Source organism: Glycine max, chromosome 5 (genome assembly GCF_000004515.6).
Source record: "Glycine max cultivar Williams 82 chromosome 5, Glycine_max_v4.0, whole genome shotgun sequence".
In the NCBI taxonomy this organism is placed as follows: domain Eukaryota; kingdom Viridiplantae; phylum Streptophyta; class Magnoliopsida; order Fabales; family Fabaceae; genus Glycine; species Glycine max.
The window spans coordinates 36490657-36506700 of record NC_038241.2 but is presented as its reverse complement, the minus strand read 5'-3'; the positions used below and the strand labels follow the sequence as shown (position 1 = coordinate 36506700).

Sequence of the window (16044 nt, the reverse complement as noted above, 5' to 3'; positions counted from 1 at the left end):
GCACTTGATTCAATGAGAGTTAGATTCAAATACATAAATATGAGCGCATGTTTAAGTTGCCGTTCAAGAGCCTTAAAAGTATGTTTGTGGAAGGATCTCACTCATTACTTATATGTTAATAGTGCATCAAAATGAACGCTACTAAGTTACAACCGCGGTACAAACATGAGTTGATTTATGGCAACATTTTTTTGTGTGTTGTTGATCATTGATTAATGAATTTTTTTTTTCTTTTCCTTTTTTTAGAAACTTGATTGTTTTGGATAAACAACAAGGTTGAATACCTGACTCTATCGTTGACGGGATAATCCAATGACCACTCGATTATCCTTGATATAATAGTTGTTGTCATCCGATTACATATAGGTATCAAGGTATCAATCTTATCATCCTTACTGTTACACCAAACAGGAGATATAAGATTATGTGAGTAGTTAAAAAAAAGAGAGAAAAAGATAATGGATTCAATTCCTTCTTCTAACCAAAAACAATAAAGTAATAATTAACATTGATCGATAAAAAAAATTGTTACACCAAATGGTCCTTATAACCACAAAGTCCTGCATATATGTGATGACGCTAGCTAGTGTGCCACAGTTACAGAGTTTATATGAGCCGTTAGATATAATCATTTAAAATTCAACAATTGAAATTTTGACTCAATTTTCTACCTATATATTATTGATCAAAAGTAAAATTAAACTCAATTTTCTTAAATAAGATTTTGACTTCAACTCTTATAAATGAAAAAATAACATGATTAAAAAGGAAAATCTCACTAAAATTATTAAATTTTCTAACAGAAATTAGTTTTGGTGAAAAAAAAAAGTAATCCAGTCTCATTTATATAAAAATATATATTTTGGAATAGGAAAATATTATCATTAATATGTGCTTCAAGCGTAACTTTAACTTGCTGATATTAAAATAGTAAAATCACGTTATTCATTACTGCCTTACTGGTATGGTTATTTTTTTTTATTGGTAATTTACTAGATAACCCTATAGACAATACAAAAAGTAAAAGTGGATTAATTAAGACTTTTACACTTTTATGTGCAGATTCTCTAAACTTAGCATGATTTGCGCTTTCTTATTGATTAGGATGACTGATTTAAAGAAGAATTTAGAAAGTTGACATTTCTTTCGGAACTTATCCCTTATCACTATTTTAACTTACGCTCCTAGTTAATCTGTTCCCAAATCTCAAGTGCGTAAGTGAAATTTGGCGAGTGACACGGCATCCACAAATGAGAAAACAGAATTGGAGCATAGGTTGGAGGGTTGGAGAAATAGACCGCAAGCTCGCTTTGGCAATGTTGTCATGTCACACACACAAAGTAGAATCCAATGGCAATTAAAGGAAGTGGGGATAACTTTTCTACATGCTCATTGTGGTTCAAAGAATCTTCTAAGTGTTCACTTGGGGAGTCAAAAGAGGGGGAAGGTGGGCCTACAAAAGCATACCTAATGAACGATTATGAGAGTGAAGGGAAGCTTCAAAATTCGGCACTTTGTGTTACTACTGTCCTCTCTAACATTAATTCTCCACGGCTTGTGGGCCTTTGTAGTGCAAAGTTTTTATTAGTGATAGTTAGTGCCCAAAATGGAACAATAGCACATTTGTTAAGTGCCCAAACTTGAGCTATTCAAATGAGAGCCACTTCTGAGCTTACCTTTAGGGATCGTTTGGTGCAAGGAGAAAATTTCCATGCTCCAGAATCATTGTTTATGGGAATCATAAATTTTGAAAATCATATTTCATAAAATGATTAAATTTGTTTCATTGATCATAAATATTTTTATATAAGTTTCACAAAAATAAAAAGTAATATAATATTTTTATTACAAACTTTAATTATTATTTTTTAAAGAGAAGGCTTATATCATTTAATTAATAATCAAAAAACTGATGCGATCATAAATAACATAAAAAAATAATAGAGACTAACATACAATTTAGACATTCTTAAAAGATCATGAGTAATTTAACATGTCGACGGATCAAATTCACAAAATGAGTTGTTAATTAAGCTGAGATGGTGTTTATAAGATTTGATAATATTGTAATAAAACCTTTTATTGTTAATTAGATTTAACGTAAGTACGTCTTATTAAAAAGTGAAATGAAGTTTCACAACTAAGGAGGTTATCGTAATTTAAAATAAATTTGCACTCGCGGTTAATTGTTTTCTCCATTAAAGTGAATGATAAAATCTGACATCTTGAACAATAGGTTACATTCTAGAACTTTGGTTTAAGGATTGATTAGGAGTATGAAATATATGAACACTAAACACATTTAGTCTAGGAGTGACAACTTATAAGTTTAACTATCTGTAAAATCGATTAATTTGTCTTTTATAAAAGAACTATTTTTTGAGATGTACCAATTTGTCTTGCATATTATTAACAATGATATATGACTGTCCCATGGGTGGTTAAATAACCGTTATTTCATAGAGCAGATTTAACCTCCATAATACATTATGATAAATTGAAAATGCTAGAAAAAAGGTACTTTACAAAACAAAACAAAAAAAAAAAGAAGAAATTTATATTTAAACATAACAGCTGTAATAGTTATCCTTGTAAGTGCAAGCTTACTAAGACTAAAAATAAAATAAAAAATTAAAAATACTAAAATCGATAAAGTACAAAATTACAAAAATTAAAAGTGAACATTTTTTTTTATAAAAACCAAAATTAAAAAATATGAACTTACAGGAATTAAAAATAAATAAATAAATTATAAAGACCAAAATAAAAAAACTGTGAATTTACAGAAACAAAAAGCATACTCAAATCTTTATTTAAAAATAAATAAGTAAATTAAATGTTAAAAAATGAAATGAGTTTTTCGAGAATTTTCCCTAACCTTACAAAACCCGATGAAAATGAAATTAAATTTAACTAAACTCATGTTTTCTAATATTCTCACTTTTGACGGAGTTAGGATGAGAAGACTGGAAAGTCAAATCTGACCTCGATCCATCATGTTACCATATATACTTTTATATCATTTTCCATTTCAAATCTATTATAAAATTTTAATTAATTAAATAAGAAAAAAATATGTAAAGAAAAAGTGATAAATTGGAGTTAAATATTATTAAAAGAAAGAACAAAATACATGTAAATTACTACAAACATATTGTGTTCAATGAGTTGCAAAAGTAATAATATGGGCCATGGAAGCCCAGATAGATATCTAGTCCGCAAACAAAAATAAGGCGCGAAGCCCAGAGGGAATGATGCAGGTTCGTATTGTATACGACACTTAACCAGAAAAGTGAGTCATCAGCATTCGCCACAGCGATTCATCGGAGAGAGACATGTGGGTGTTTTACCTGATCTCTTTGCCCCTCACAGTGGGTATGGTATTTCAACTAATAAAGTATTTCATTGAAGAATTATATGTGCAACTGTGTAACGGTGTTTCTTTCTTTAACACCTACAGACAATATCTTCCAACCATGAGAACGGAGGCATTTCCTTCTTTTGGAACTGGTCGTATTGGAGTACGTTTTTGCTTAAATGTTACAAGTTTTTCTTGTCACTGTTATTTTGGTCTCCCTTTGGTTGGGAATAAAACATTCCTCCGGTCTTCCTTATTTGAATCAATGAACTTTGTACTTTGTAATGCATATGATGTGGAATGGGATTAAGCTGAAATAACTGTTTAATGTGAGTATGAAAATGTTGTTTATAAAAACAAAAAAACTGTACCAAAAGTTGTTGGAAAAAGTGATTTGACACTTGCATTTGATCCTTGGCTTGGGTATGAGTGACAATCGGAGGTATCACCTTACCCCAAAAATGGGCCGACCTGGTGGGAGGAGGGATTATACCAAAAAAAATTTATCAGATGTGTGCCCCTATAATTTTAATCAAAGCATATCTGATTAAATTAAGATTGTTTTCTTTTGGTTGTGTTACAGACCCAAGAGAAAGAGTCAAGAGATGAAGAACAGAGAAAAAATATAACTGTTTTGTGATAGTAGATTGAGTGACAAACAGAAAACAAAAAAAAAACAACAGAGAATTCTCTTTCCAAGAGTTTTGCTTTAACAAAGGGTTTCCCCTTTTTTATGACTGATCTACTGCTCGGTTCACTTATACCAGCTGTTTTCAGTTAATCCTCCTGTCTAAGTCAATCTCTTTTCAAAACTTTAACTGCCTAACCCACTCCGTAGCTGCTCTTAACCTTTTAGCCTATCACGTAACTACTCTAACTGCTTTGCCTGGTTTTCCTTTATTCTTGTATCTAGGCCCATCAGGTTGGTACTGTAATATGATATCTTTTGTTTTCAATTTCTTGATAATCTATAATGCATGGATGTTGACATTTTTTCTTCTATGGAATAAACTTTGAGGCTTTGATCCATCTGTAAGTAGTAATGACTAACAAAACATTAATAGTTATTATGAGTGCTTGTTAAACTTAGATTTTGTGTATGTGCTATTATGCTATTTGGTTTATGATACTTGTCTTCTCATATGCTTGCCTACATACTAAGCATTGCAAGGAAGTATTTGAATGGAACTTACAAAACTGAAAGGAAAATTTGCTCATTTATTTATGTTATTGTTATCTTATCCTGAGCAGGGCTGTTGTACCCCTTATTCAGGGTTTTGAAGATGCTGGGGACTTCACTGTATCAGAAAGATTGAAGACTGGTTTACATGTTAACTTGATCTTTTATCTAATTGTGGGATCCATTGGCCATTTTGGATTTATTCTTCTCATTATGATGCATGAGCGCTGGTTGGTTCTCACCCTCTTAATCTTAGTTATTTTGAGTTGATAAAAAAAACTTAGTTATTTTGAAATATATTAAAAAAAAATTGTTGCATGAAATTAGCTCTAAGATATTGCTTCCTAGAGTTTTCTAATTAGTTTTTCTTCTTTTTTTCCTTTGAATATTCCTATTCCACTAAAGAGTTCTATTGTTTCCTCACATCCATAGTCATAAACATAACAACTAACTTCTTGAATATTTACCATACCATAATGTGGACCTGCTTTTGAAGGCAATATTTGGCTTCATATTTTGTCATGGCTGATATATTCCAGAAGCTTTCCCTCATACTCTTTCTTATGCTTTTGTAATTCTGAATAATGATGGTTCGTGCTAACCATTTTCCATGAGACATCCATAATGCACTACTTTATCTGTTAAAGCCATGCAGTAACAATACAAGTCAGACTTTTATCCAGTGCATGTAGTTTTTTGTTGTTGACATTTTTGCATTTACTCCTAGAGGCTATCACATTTCCTCTGTCCAAGCCCAGTCTTTCAACTTTTGACACATTTTAAAAAGCCGTGGGACATTTAGGGAAATCACGAATTTAAGTTACATATAAGCCTCTGTCCAAGCTTTATAAATACTACTTAGGTCTTATCTGTAGTTGATGTAACCTTTCGACCCCCTAAGAGCCGACCTCCTGATGGTTGTACACTATTATGCTTCACTTAGCCTTTTTGGTCAACCCCTTCATAGTTTGCCCTTTCTGAGACATTAGCAACTAACTTTGTACTCTATAGGCCACAATTAAGCCAATTTTCCAACATACCCTCTCACACCTTGGGATATGAGCCCAGAGTGTGGAAATGCAGGTTGCTCACTAATGAATCTAAGATAAACTCTGATGTCAAATTAGAACTTGAGCTTAGGGCGTAACTCAACCCCACAAAAACTAGCTTGTAAGGTGAGGACTGCCCAAGTTCTATAAGCACTATTTAGGCCTTATCTCTTGTTGATGTGAGATCATAACCCCCAAGAGTCGATGTCTCAATGGATGCACACTACACAATGCTTCACTTAGCCTTTCTCTGGTTCATAGATAGCCCCACATTGACAACCAACTCTAAGAATCACAATTAAGGTGGGCTAGGGATGATCGCAATTAAGGTGGCTTTCCAACATTCTATTAATTTTCATAACATGTTACCTTTCTGTCTACGAAGATATGAATAACAAATAATGCAACGTATTTTAACCCCCCCCCCCCCCCTCCTTAGGTTAAGCTTATTAAGGTCTCATTTTGATACAAATAAATGCAGAAAGAAAATCAAAATTTGAAACAACTTAGTTCAACTCAACCAAAGATCTTAAACAAGTAGTACTCACATTGACAGTGTTCTAGGTATATAGCTCTTGAAAATCTTTGGCTCAAAATACTTGAAGGACCCTTTGGCATTCTCACACATGCAGTTCTTAATATCTTCAATCTCCTATGTCTTACTAGTACCCTTGACATTTTTGGCCCCTTGACATTCTTCCAGCTACTCCATGTATGTCTGTACCACCCAACAACATACACAATTCCCTTACTAGTACACAAGACTTCAATCTACAAACTCCCAAATTTCAAGGTAGCAAGACAGCCAAACTCTCTTGGGCCAGATGACAGCACCCATGGTTTATCCTGATCTGCTCTGGAGCATCATTCTCCACAGAAACCCTGGCTGCACCTACAGGTTGTGACTCTCTTGGTCACTGAGCACCCCTCCTTGCACCCATTGAGTTGGAATACAGCACCTCAGTCTTGTACCAAATGGGCCATCATACGCATCATATAGCCACCCCATTCTGATCCCTGAATCAACTCCCCATCCCCGCAATTCCCTTAGTCACACTCATTTGGCCTATCTCTGTGGTCATGGCTGGCCATGAACAAACAGCATTTAGTGTGAACCTTTGTCATAATTATAGTTGAATAATACTCTAATGTATGCTAAATGTGGTAATAAATTTAAACTATTATCCTAGCAGTACATAATTATGGATTTGACTTCTTTAAAGTGTTGAAGGTGATAAAGAAAGCGTGCATTCACCTTTGATTTTAAGTGAGTTAAGTTTACAAGATTTTAATTGAAATCAACAGTGGATACATGATACCTTCTTCATTTTACACACTTTCTCATTTTAGGGAAGCCAAATCCATTAAATGTTTTTGCATATAGAGTAGAGGGAATAAGTATTCAATACAATTATGTATATTACAGTCATTTAAAACATTAACGTTTGTCAATGGAGGTTTCCCTAGGTTTTTGAAACAAAGGAGAATTTGAATGTAATATTTGCAAACCTGGCGGGAAGTCTATGTAATTTGGTCATACACATATATGCTTGTCTTTGGCTTTAAAGATTCTTAAATTTCATTTTGCTTCTGTCTTGCAATATTTTTTTTCCTTTCATGGTTAGGTTTCCTGCTGCATTTAGTGTTGCATCATTTAGTCATGACATCACGTACTCCTTTTATGAGGAGATATTAGGTGGGCTTGGGAGTTGAAGGGAGAAGGGGGAGGAAGAGGTCGCGGGTTCGAATCCCTCATACTAACATTCTAACCAAAACTAACAACGAACATTTGCCAATCCAAAAAGAAAAACAAAAGACGTACTCCTTTTTTGAATATGGAATATAATAATTAGAGGCATTTGACATAGGCTTCTGAATAAACGGTGTTGCTTTGCAGAATTTTTCTGGCGATGCATTTTAAGAAAGCAAGTTCAGAAAGGCTTGGCTGTTATACTTGGTGTCATGTCCGTTACAATTCTTTTAGCTGAGGCAACTTCTACCTAGTGTTGATCTATCACTTTTCTCGATTCTTATAAAATCTGTTGGAACACAGGAGGTGCTTGTGCTGGTAGATCAAGTTTCTAAGAGATTTAATGTTTGTAGTAAATGTGGACACCAAGATGTTGTATATATTTTTGAAATCTTCTTTTACCTTTTGTCAAAAGAAAGTTTGGATGAAGATTTAATTTTAGAATATTGAAAATCTTATAACAGTTTAAAGAAAATTGAAGTCTATCAGGTCTCATGAACTTCTATGATTGAGTAACTCTTTCGGTGTGGATATTGGTCAACTGCACATGTTTTTCTTAATGGCCGGTTCCCTGCCTATCTTTTCTAGAAAATTAGCTTGCTTTTTTTGGTTTAAGGCTGTAATTCAATTACCTTGGAAATTGTAACTGACATCATATCTAGTTAACAAAAAGGTTTGGAATTAAATTCAACTTTGGAGTTGGGTTATACATGAAATAATGCAAACAAATAAGTCATTTATTCTGACGGTATTGTCTTTTCTTTGATGAAATGCTTTATTTCATATTTAAAATGAAGACAGGCTGCCTTTTGAATCCCATTTCTTCAATTTCTTGCTTAGGCGCTGGCTTTTGTTCCTCTCATGTATATGTGCATCTGCACATACTACTCCTCGTTCAAAATTGGAACATTGGTGTTTTACTCATTGACACCCTGACAGACCAGCTCAGTTAGCTTGCTTATGATATGCTCGTAAGATTTTATTCACTATGCTACTTATTTCTGTTTCTTGAATTGCTGGTGCTATTGTACAAATATCATTTATTTTCTATCTCATTCCCAGTTTGATTGCTCGATATGCTCCCCCCATCTCATTCAACTTTTTCAATCTCATTCGCCTTGGTTCTGATAAAACAACTATATTTGAACAGGTAAATCTTTTTTCATGGTTTAATGTATTGCTCTCTTCTTTTTCTTTTTTTTATTGTACCAGATATATGTACTTATTTTTCCAAGTGCCTGATGTTTTTCATGTTTTTTCATACCTATACATAAATGTCCACGTTTTTCCCATAAGCCAAACTAATGAATCATTGACAGCTGTGAATCAACATTTCATGCTTTCATTCCTCCCTGTTAGTTCTTTTTTCTAATTTGGTGCCTTACATGACTGATTGCAGCAAATGGGGAACATTGATAATGCTGTCCCTTTCTTTGGAGATAAGTTTAACAGAATCTATCCACTTATTATGGTTATATACACCCTTTTGGTTGCAAGCAATTTCTTTGATAGGGTATTTGATTCTCTTGGGAGCTGGAAGAGATATGTTTTCGAAACTGAAGCTGAAGATATGGGTGGTTTTGATCCATCAGGATTAATTATCTTGCAGAAAGGTATGCAAGCTAAGAATTCTGTTATTGTCAGAACTTTAGCTCAAAATATTAAATGACAAATCATGTCTAAATTAGTGAACTTTGTTCAAATGTGGGATTTGTTAATTACTTATGTTGATTATCAATTCATATAAATTTGTAGAAAGATATTGGCTTGAGCAAGGACGCAATGTAGGCGAGCAAGTTGTTCCACCAGTGAGGAATTTTAATGGAATTGATGTTGAATCTAGTGACAATATTATGGTATGTCAACACCCCACTGAAAAGAAAATAGAAGCAATCTTCTCTCACTATTTTCATCTTTCATCCAACATTATCATGACTTTGATGGCTGCAAGATATGACATTTGTTAGTCTTCTTGTTGTGGTCAAAGTTCAAACAGTTCACTCACTTTATAGCTGATATGGTTCAGGTGAAGAATGGTGTTGAAATGAAGGGAAATTCTTCTTTAGTTAATAAAGAAATAGATGGAAATCTGCCTAAAACTTTGAAGGAAGAGACAAGGAGATATAGCTCGAGCAGGGAAGCCATCAGCAGCAGAGTGGATTAACATCTAAATTGAAGCCAGAAGAGAAAAACTTAACATCTTCTAGGGTTTCCCTGCCTGATCACAGCAATACTCATTCTAGTAATGCTTCTGGAACTTCAGGCTTGGCTTCAACATGGCAAACAATGAAAACAGGTTTTCAAAGTTTTGGGGCTAACTTAGGGGGCAAAGAATTTTTACCCATACGGCAAACACAGGAAGCTAAGATGTCTCGTGTGTCCTCATCTGAGTCCCTTGATGATATATTTCAAAGACTGAAACGGCCTGCATTGGACCAAAATATTCACAATGAAAATGATTATTTGAGGGGGGGCAATATTTCTGGTCCTTCTAGATGATATCCAGAATTTGGGCGAGAAGTTGCAAGTGTTCTATAATTGATCATATGCAAAAACATATTATCATGTACAGTTTCTTGTTTCCTTTGGTAGTTTATACCTCAAATGCATTTTAAAGATAGATAGAAAGATAGTCTTTGATACAGGAACTCATACTCGTTACAAGTCAATCTCACATTAAATGTAGATGATCCATAGAAAGAATACTTAAATTTTCACCATTATACAGCATTCAGATATTTGTTCTGTTTTGATTCATAATCTAATTTCACTACCCGCTTAGCAATTAGCATACCTCTCCATTGTACATCATTTACAGATCTCATGTTTTGCTCGTTTATGTACACCGTGATCACAGTAGATATTAAAAATGACAAGTAGAACACTTGTGGAGCAATGGGAATAAGGGTTGCCATCACATGGTAATTGTTAAATTGCACAGCTGCAGAAAAGAATGAAATATTTTAATCCGATTTATTGTTGAGGGGGTAGTGAACATCGAAATGTAAAGAAAACCATTAAAATTCCCGGAACAAGCCAATAATCAACTTAACAATAGAAGATCGTGCTCATCCCATCACCCACCTCTAATTCAATCATGTGTAGTTACATAAATTGAAAAACTGTATATAAATTAACTAATTAAAAATGCCAATTCTTTTCCTCCCTCATGGTCCTGGAATGCATGAAGGTCTCCTTGGTGTTCTTTTTGGTCAATTTGAGCAGCTTGGACCAAATACCCCTTTTCTTACTTCCCCTGTTGCTCCCATTGACTTCCCTATCTATGGCTTGGCTTCTTGAAGCAAAGGCAATGGAGTTGCTCTTCTCCAACCCATAATTGAAGCTAACCATGGAAGAAGCAGAATCCATTACGAGAGAACTATGGCGGCGGTGGCCACGAAACAAATAAGGTGGAGGAGGAGGAGGAGGACAAGGGAGAGGATAAGTTGGATTGCTGTTGTCATAGAGCTTCAAGAGTTTGTCTCTTAAGCATGAGGGACAAACACCCGGTAGTTGCTTGTTATTTGGGTGGTACTTACACCCTCCTCCTACTGCTTCTAACTTCATAATCTAATGGTACTTGTTTTGTTCATTTGTGTGCTTGTCTCAATGAATTTATAGATTCATTAGTTGTAGTTGTAATGCAAAGGAAATGCACGAGCATACGACTTTCCTCGATGTTTCTTGGTAATACAAGGAATGATGGCAGCGAATCAACTTCTATGACTGCGTCCAATCTAATCGTATTTCTGGATGTTAATTTTTTCCCTTAAATGATTTTTTTATGCAATCTTAAACATTAAAAAATTATGTAAACCAATCTAAGGAAATTGCATCCGTGGTCATCATAGTATTATTATGAATAATACTAGTCAAAAATCATTTCTTCACAACATCTACAAGCCTGTTTGTATAACAAACAAAACTCCCTTTTCACGAATCCCAACACTTCTATAACGTGGTTTTTGCAAAAGGAAAAAAATCTCACGTTTTGAAAACGGAGGCTATAACGGGAAATTAAATAGACTAAATAGAATTTTCATATTGGGTATCTGCTGATTTTAACTAATTTCCAAAAAAAACCAATTTTGAACATATTAATTTTGGGTTAATTGATTTTGAACATATTAATTTGTTTGGCTTAGTTTGTATGTTTTCGTTCAAATTGAATTAATAGACTAAATGGAATTTTCATTTTGGGTATCTACTGATTTTAATCAATTTCCAAAAAATCAATTTTGAACATATTAATTTTGGGTAAATTAATTTTGAAAATATTAATTTAGTTTGACTTAGTTGTCTGTTTGGTTCAAATTGAATTAAATTAAATTAATAAATTTTAATCATCTTTGACTCAGATATTGATTTTGTGGTTTAAATTTTGATGACTAGTTACTTGAATCATTCATTGTGGTTGGTTAAACTAGTAAATAAATCTGCTGTGATTTTTTTTACTGGAAATCTGCTGTGAATTAGGAATATGATGGTGTATATATACATTTCTGGTTTTTATTTTTGTATTATTAAATTAGGAAACAAATTTGCTATAAATTAAGATATGATTGTAACATATATTTATGGTAGCTTGTGTATTATTCAGAAATAAATTGTTAAATCTGCTATAAATTAAGAAACAAATATGTTGTAAATCTGTCTATCTCTCTATATGTATAACAAGACTTTTGACTAAAAAAATGATTATTTGAATCAATCAGTTTAAATATCTACTGAGATTTTATTTGATTTTTACTTATATAACGTATGGCATCTTTTTATTAAAAGGAATAATTTTTTTTAAAACATATGTTTTAATGGAAATTTTTATTTATTTAACAAACTTATTAAAAAATGATTGCTTGAACCAATTAACTTGAATTTTATCTCTGTTTTTTAAATTCAAAATATAAATCAAACTTGTTGAAACGATGCAACAAAACTTGTATTAATTGGATTAATACAATATGCGTTTGACAGAAAATTTATAAAATTAAACTAATTTATTTTAATTGATTCGAATTATTTCTTTCATAAAAATAAACTAAATAAATATACTAAAATCGGCGTGAAAGGTTTGGATAAATAAGTTTTAACTCCAGTGTCGCCATTGAAAAAAAAACTAAATCAACCGGAAGACATTCATAAATAATTATAATTATAGTTTATTTCCCTTTATATTTTATAAATGCATTATTTATTTATTTTTGTTTCAACAACTTTTCTTACTTAAGAAAGGGGTTTCCTTTAATATATATATATATATGCTTTCTAATTGGCTATTAACTTCCAAGTTTTTTTTTAAACTGGAACTTCCAAGTTCCAAGTTAATGCATTAGAATTAAATGACGCATTTGAGTCATAGACAAACCAAAATACTGTGTGTGGACAGTATTATGTGAAGAATGTTTCTTCAAAGAAACTCAGGAAGACAAAGGCAGCTAAATCAACGTTTGTCCTTTGACTATGAAGAAGAATATGTAGCAAGTCAAGGTAGCGCACGTGAGATGATTAAATAAATTAATTCTAGGTCTCGACTCTCGTACGACCAAAAAAACTGGGCCAAAAGAAAAGATCACCCACGCAAAAATCAAGGTTTGTCTAAAAAAAACTCTGGTAATTGTATGTCTATTTTTAATTTAATTTAAAAGTATTATATGAAATAAATACACTTTAATTTATGTATGGGTAAAATATGTTTGAAATTATTGTAAAAAATTTCATATTAATTTGATTTTTATAAAAAGTTAAAACATATTTTTATTGGTCATGAATAATAATTTTGTTAGAGGATAATTTGATGTGAATAATAGATTTACAAGTATAATTTGATTGTAAATAAATTAAATAATTTGTTTCAGTTAAAAACTTTCAAATTGGATTAAACAATATCTGACAACTAAAATCCTTTAACAATTATAATTTTATCACCTTTTAAATAATTTTCTTACAATTTTTTATGAGATTAAGACAAAAATGAAACAACTCTAAATTATTGTGTCTTCTGAGTATGCTTAGGAAAATAGAAAAAAGAAAAAATAATTAAGTTCTTTAATCACACTAAAAAGTGTCTAATGGAGTTACCCATAAAACTAACCAAAATATGTATTATTTAAAAAAAAATTAATATAATTTTTTTTATAAGAATCAAATTAATAGTTTTTAAATTTTTCAGAAATTTCAAACATATTTTACCTTTATGTATTTTACTATCAATTTATTCTTATTAATTGGTATCTGAATAATATTAATTAAAAATATTTAATTAACTAAAATATAAATACTAATATTTTGATTGGTTTTGACATAATATAATATAATACAATTTTTTTTACTTTTAATTCATATTTTAAATATACTGGTTAATATTATTTTTTAAACATTTTTGAAGTTTACTCCATCCGATCTCATTTATTTGTAAAAAAATTCATTGTATCTTATTTTTGTATTATTTATGTTTGATATTAAATTTTAACGAAGAATAATTTAAGAAAAGAATTTATTTTTTAATTACTATTTTTTTAATAAGCGTGTTTCTTTTTCTTATAAATAAGATCAGAAAAAGTATCTTATATATTTTTTTTTAATTGCATTACAATGATAGATTGCTAAGCAATGAACCTGCACGTCCGGATATTCTCGTTTATTGAAATGGTCAAGGAAGAAGGAGACATATTAACGTAAAAGCCCGTTTTGGCGATCGAAACACTGCTTACCGCAAAATATATAAAAGAAAACAAAAGAGAAAACTGTCAATGTATAGAATAGGGATGTTGAAAATACTAGGTGTTTCCGTAAATTTATTCAATTCAATGTAAATAATAAAATTATTAAAATTCATAGAAAATAAAGATTGAATTATTATTTTTAAAAAGATGACTAAATTAAATTTCATATTAAAATTTGAAAGTTAATTCAATCTACTTCAAGTGGAACTTATAAGTACACATGATTTTGTTTATAAAATTACTGTATAACTTGTATAAGTAAATATTTATGATATGACTACGCTATTTTTTTATGGTTTCACTATCTAAATTGGGTCTTATTATTATTATTATTATTATTATTATTATTATTATTATTATTATAGCAATAATAATATTTTGTGAAAGTCTATTAATTATGAAGAATCGATTTAATTTTTTTACCTAATATTTTTTATTATATAAATTTTGTATTTCATTTAAAACAATGCGGCCGTAATGTATATATTTTGGGTTGTTAGAGGTTCAAAGATTTGCTTTTGAGGACCCATAAAGAGGGTAGGCCTAATGGGCTCTTCGAATGGCATAATGCGGGCCTCCTCTAAGAACTCTACGAGCCTAAAGCAAAACCCTTTTTTTTTCAGAGAAAAAAAGCAAAACCTTTATAGAAACGACCTTTCTTATATTAAACCTTTATGATATGATAATCCTATGGCGGATATTGAACATGCAGCTCCTTCCTAGTTATTAGATAGTTCAGATCACCACTTGTCTTTGATCTCAATTAATTTCTACTCATTAGTATATATGTAAGTTTTTTAATTTATAAAAAATAATAACATTTGATTATGCAAAAATTAATAAGAATCATTACAATCCTGGACCAATTAATAATTTTTCCTCCATCAGAGTATTTTGAATAAAGTCTATTTAAAATGATACAAGGTTATTAATATACAAGGTTATTCAGTTGTCCTATCAGCTTAATCACTGAATTTTGTAAAGCTGCCTACACCACATTTTGCCTTGAATGTTGCCTTTCAAACTAATACAAAGATTCCAAACTACATTTCAGTGTCCTCATCTTGAAAGCCTCACAGGAATGGATTATCTTCACAGGATATGTTCCATGAAAACGACACAAATTATTAATTTGTTCAAGAGTGGCTTACGTGATATAAAGCAATTCATAACAGATCCGTTGGTCAATGGTAAAAAATCTGTCTGGTTGCCTTAGTTTTGAGTAAATGCTTACCAATTAATAACCCAACTACACTATCTTGATCTTCTTGTATTAACTAAAGGGAGGATGGTCCTAACTTTTTGGTATGCAATACTTATAATATCGAAATTAGTTGTTTAACAGTTTGGGCATAACATGATAACACCAGCTAAAAAATTAAAATATAGAATTTGAACTACAATTACCTATAGATGCAAATTAATTTCTAACACTACATATAATTTATTATAATCTTAATAACTTATTTTACAATTAACAAAAATTATTACACTTTTTTTAAAGTGCACCTCACTCTAATAAATCTTAGAAATTAACATTTCATTCCCAGGAAATATCAAAATCAAATGTCATTAAAAATAGAATAATGTTTACTTAAAAAAAATTTTAAAAAAAAAATCTATAATCCTTTTTTTCTTTTTATTGTTTGTCACACTATTCTTCTTATCATACATTTCTTTCTTTTATTTTCTTATTTTTCTCTTAAATTAATAGAGTTTTTTTTCTCTCCTAAAGTATAAGAGTTGTGAAAATAATCGTGTAAAAGTAACATTTTTTTCTTAAAAATACAGTAATATAATAACGAGGAAAATGAAATAGGGACTAATATAAGGAGAATGCATGTATGTTTTTTGAGTCCAAGTAATTAGGCAATAAGAAATGTTGGGTACGGCTACGTACTTGGCTGTATGTAGCGTTTGAGCTTGGGTGAAAAGTACGTTAACTTGATGGGATCCAATGGAATGGGGCAGTTCTTAATAGGGGA

General features: G+C 31.2%; 1 protein-coding gene and 1 pseudogene across 1 annotated transcript; one reads left to right on the top strand and one right to left on the bottom strand.

Annotated features, from left to right (window-relative positions):
* The first annotated feature begins 3527 nt into the window (after positions 1-3527).
* Positions 3528-10130, top strand: LOC100796739 (LMBR1 domain-containing protein 2 homolog A-like; annotated as a pseudogene).
* A 105-nt stretch (positions 10131-10235) lies between these two features.
* On the bottom strand, positions 10236-10943 carry LOC100787601 (uncharacterized). The gene has a single exon (XM_003524994.5). It carries the CDS (start codon positions 10902-10904, stop codon positions 10479-10481), a length of 426 nt encoding a protein of 141 aa, XP_003525042.1. The 5' UTR covers positions 10905-10943; the 3' UTR covers positions 10236-10478.
* Positions 10944-16044: the final 5101 nt, after the last annotated feature.

Excerpts from the sequence above, each read along its gene's own strand:
- LOC100787601 (XM_003524994.5), bottom strand. The coding sequence starts at position 10,904 with ATGAAGTTAGAAGCAGTAGGAGGAGGGTGTAAGTACCACCCAAATAAC.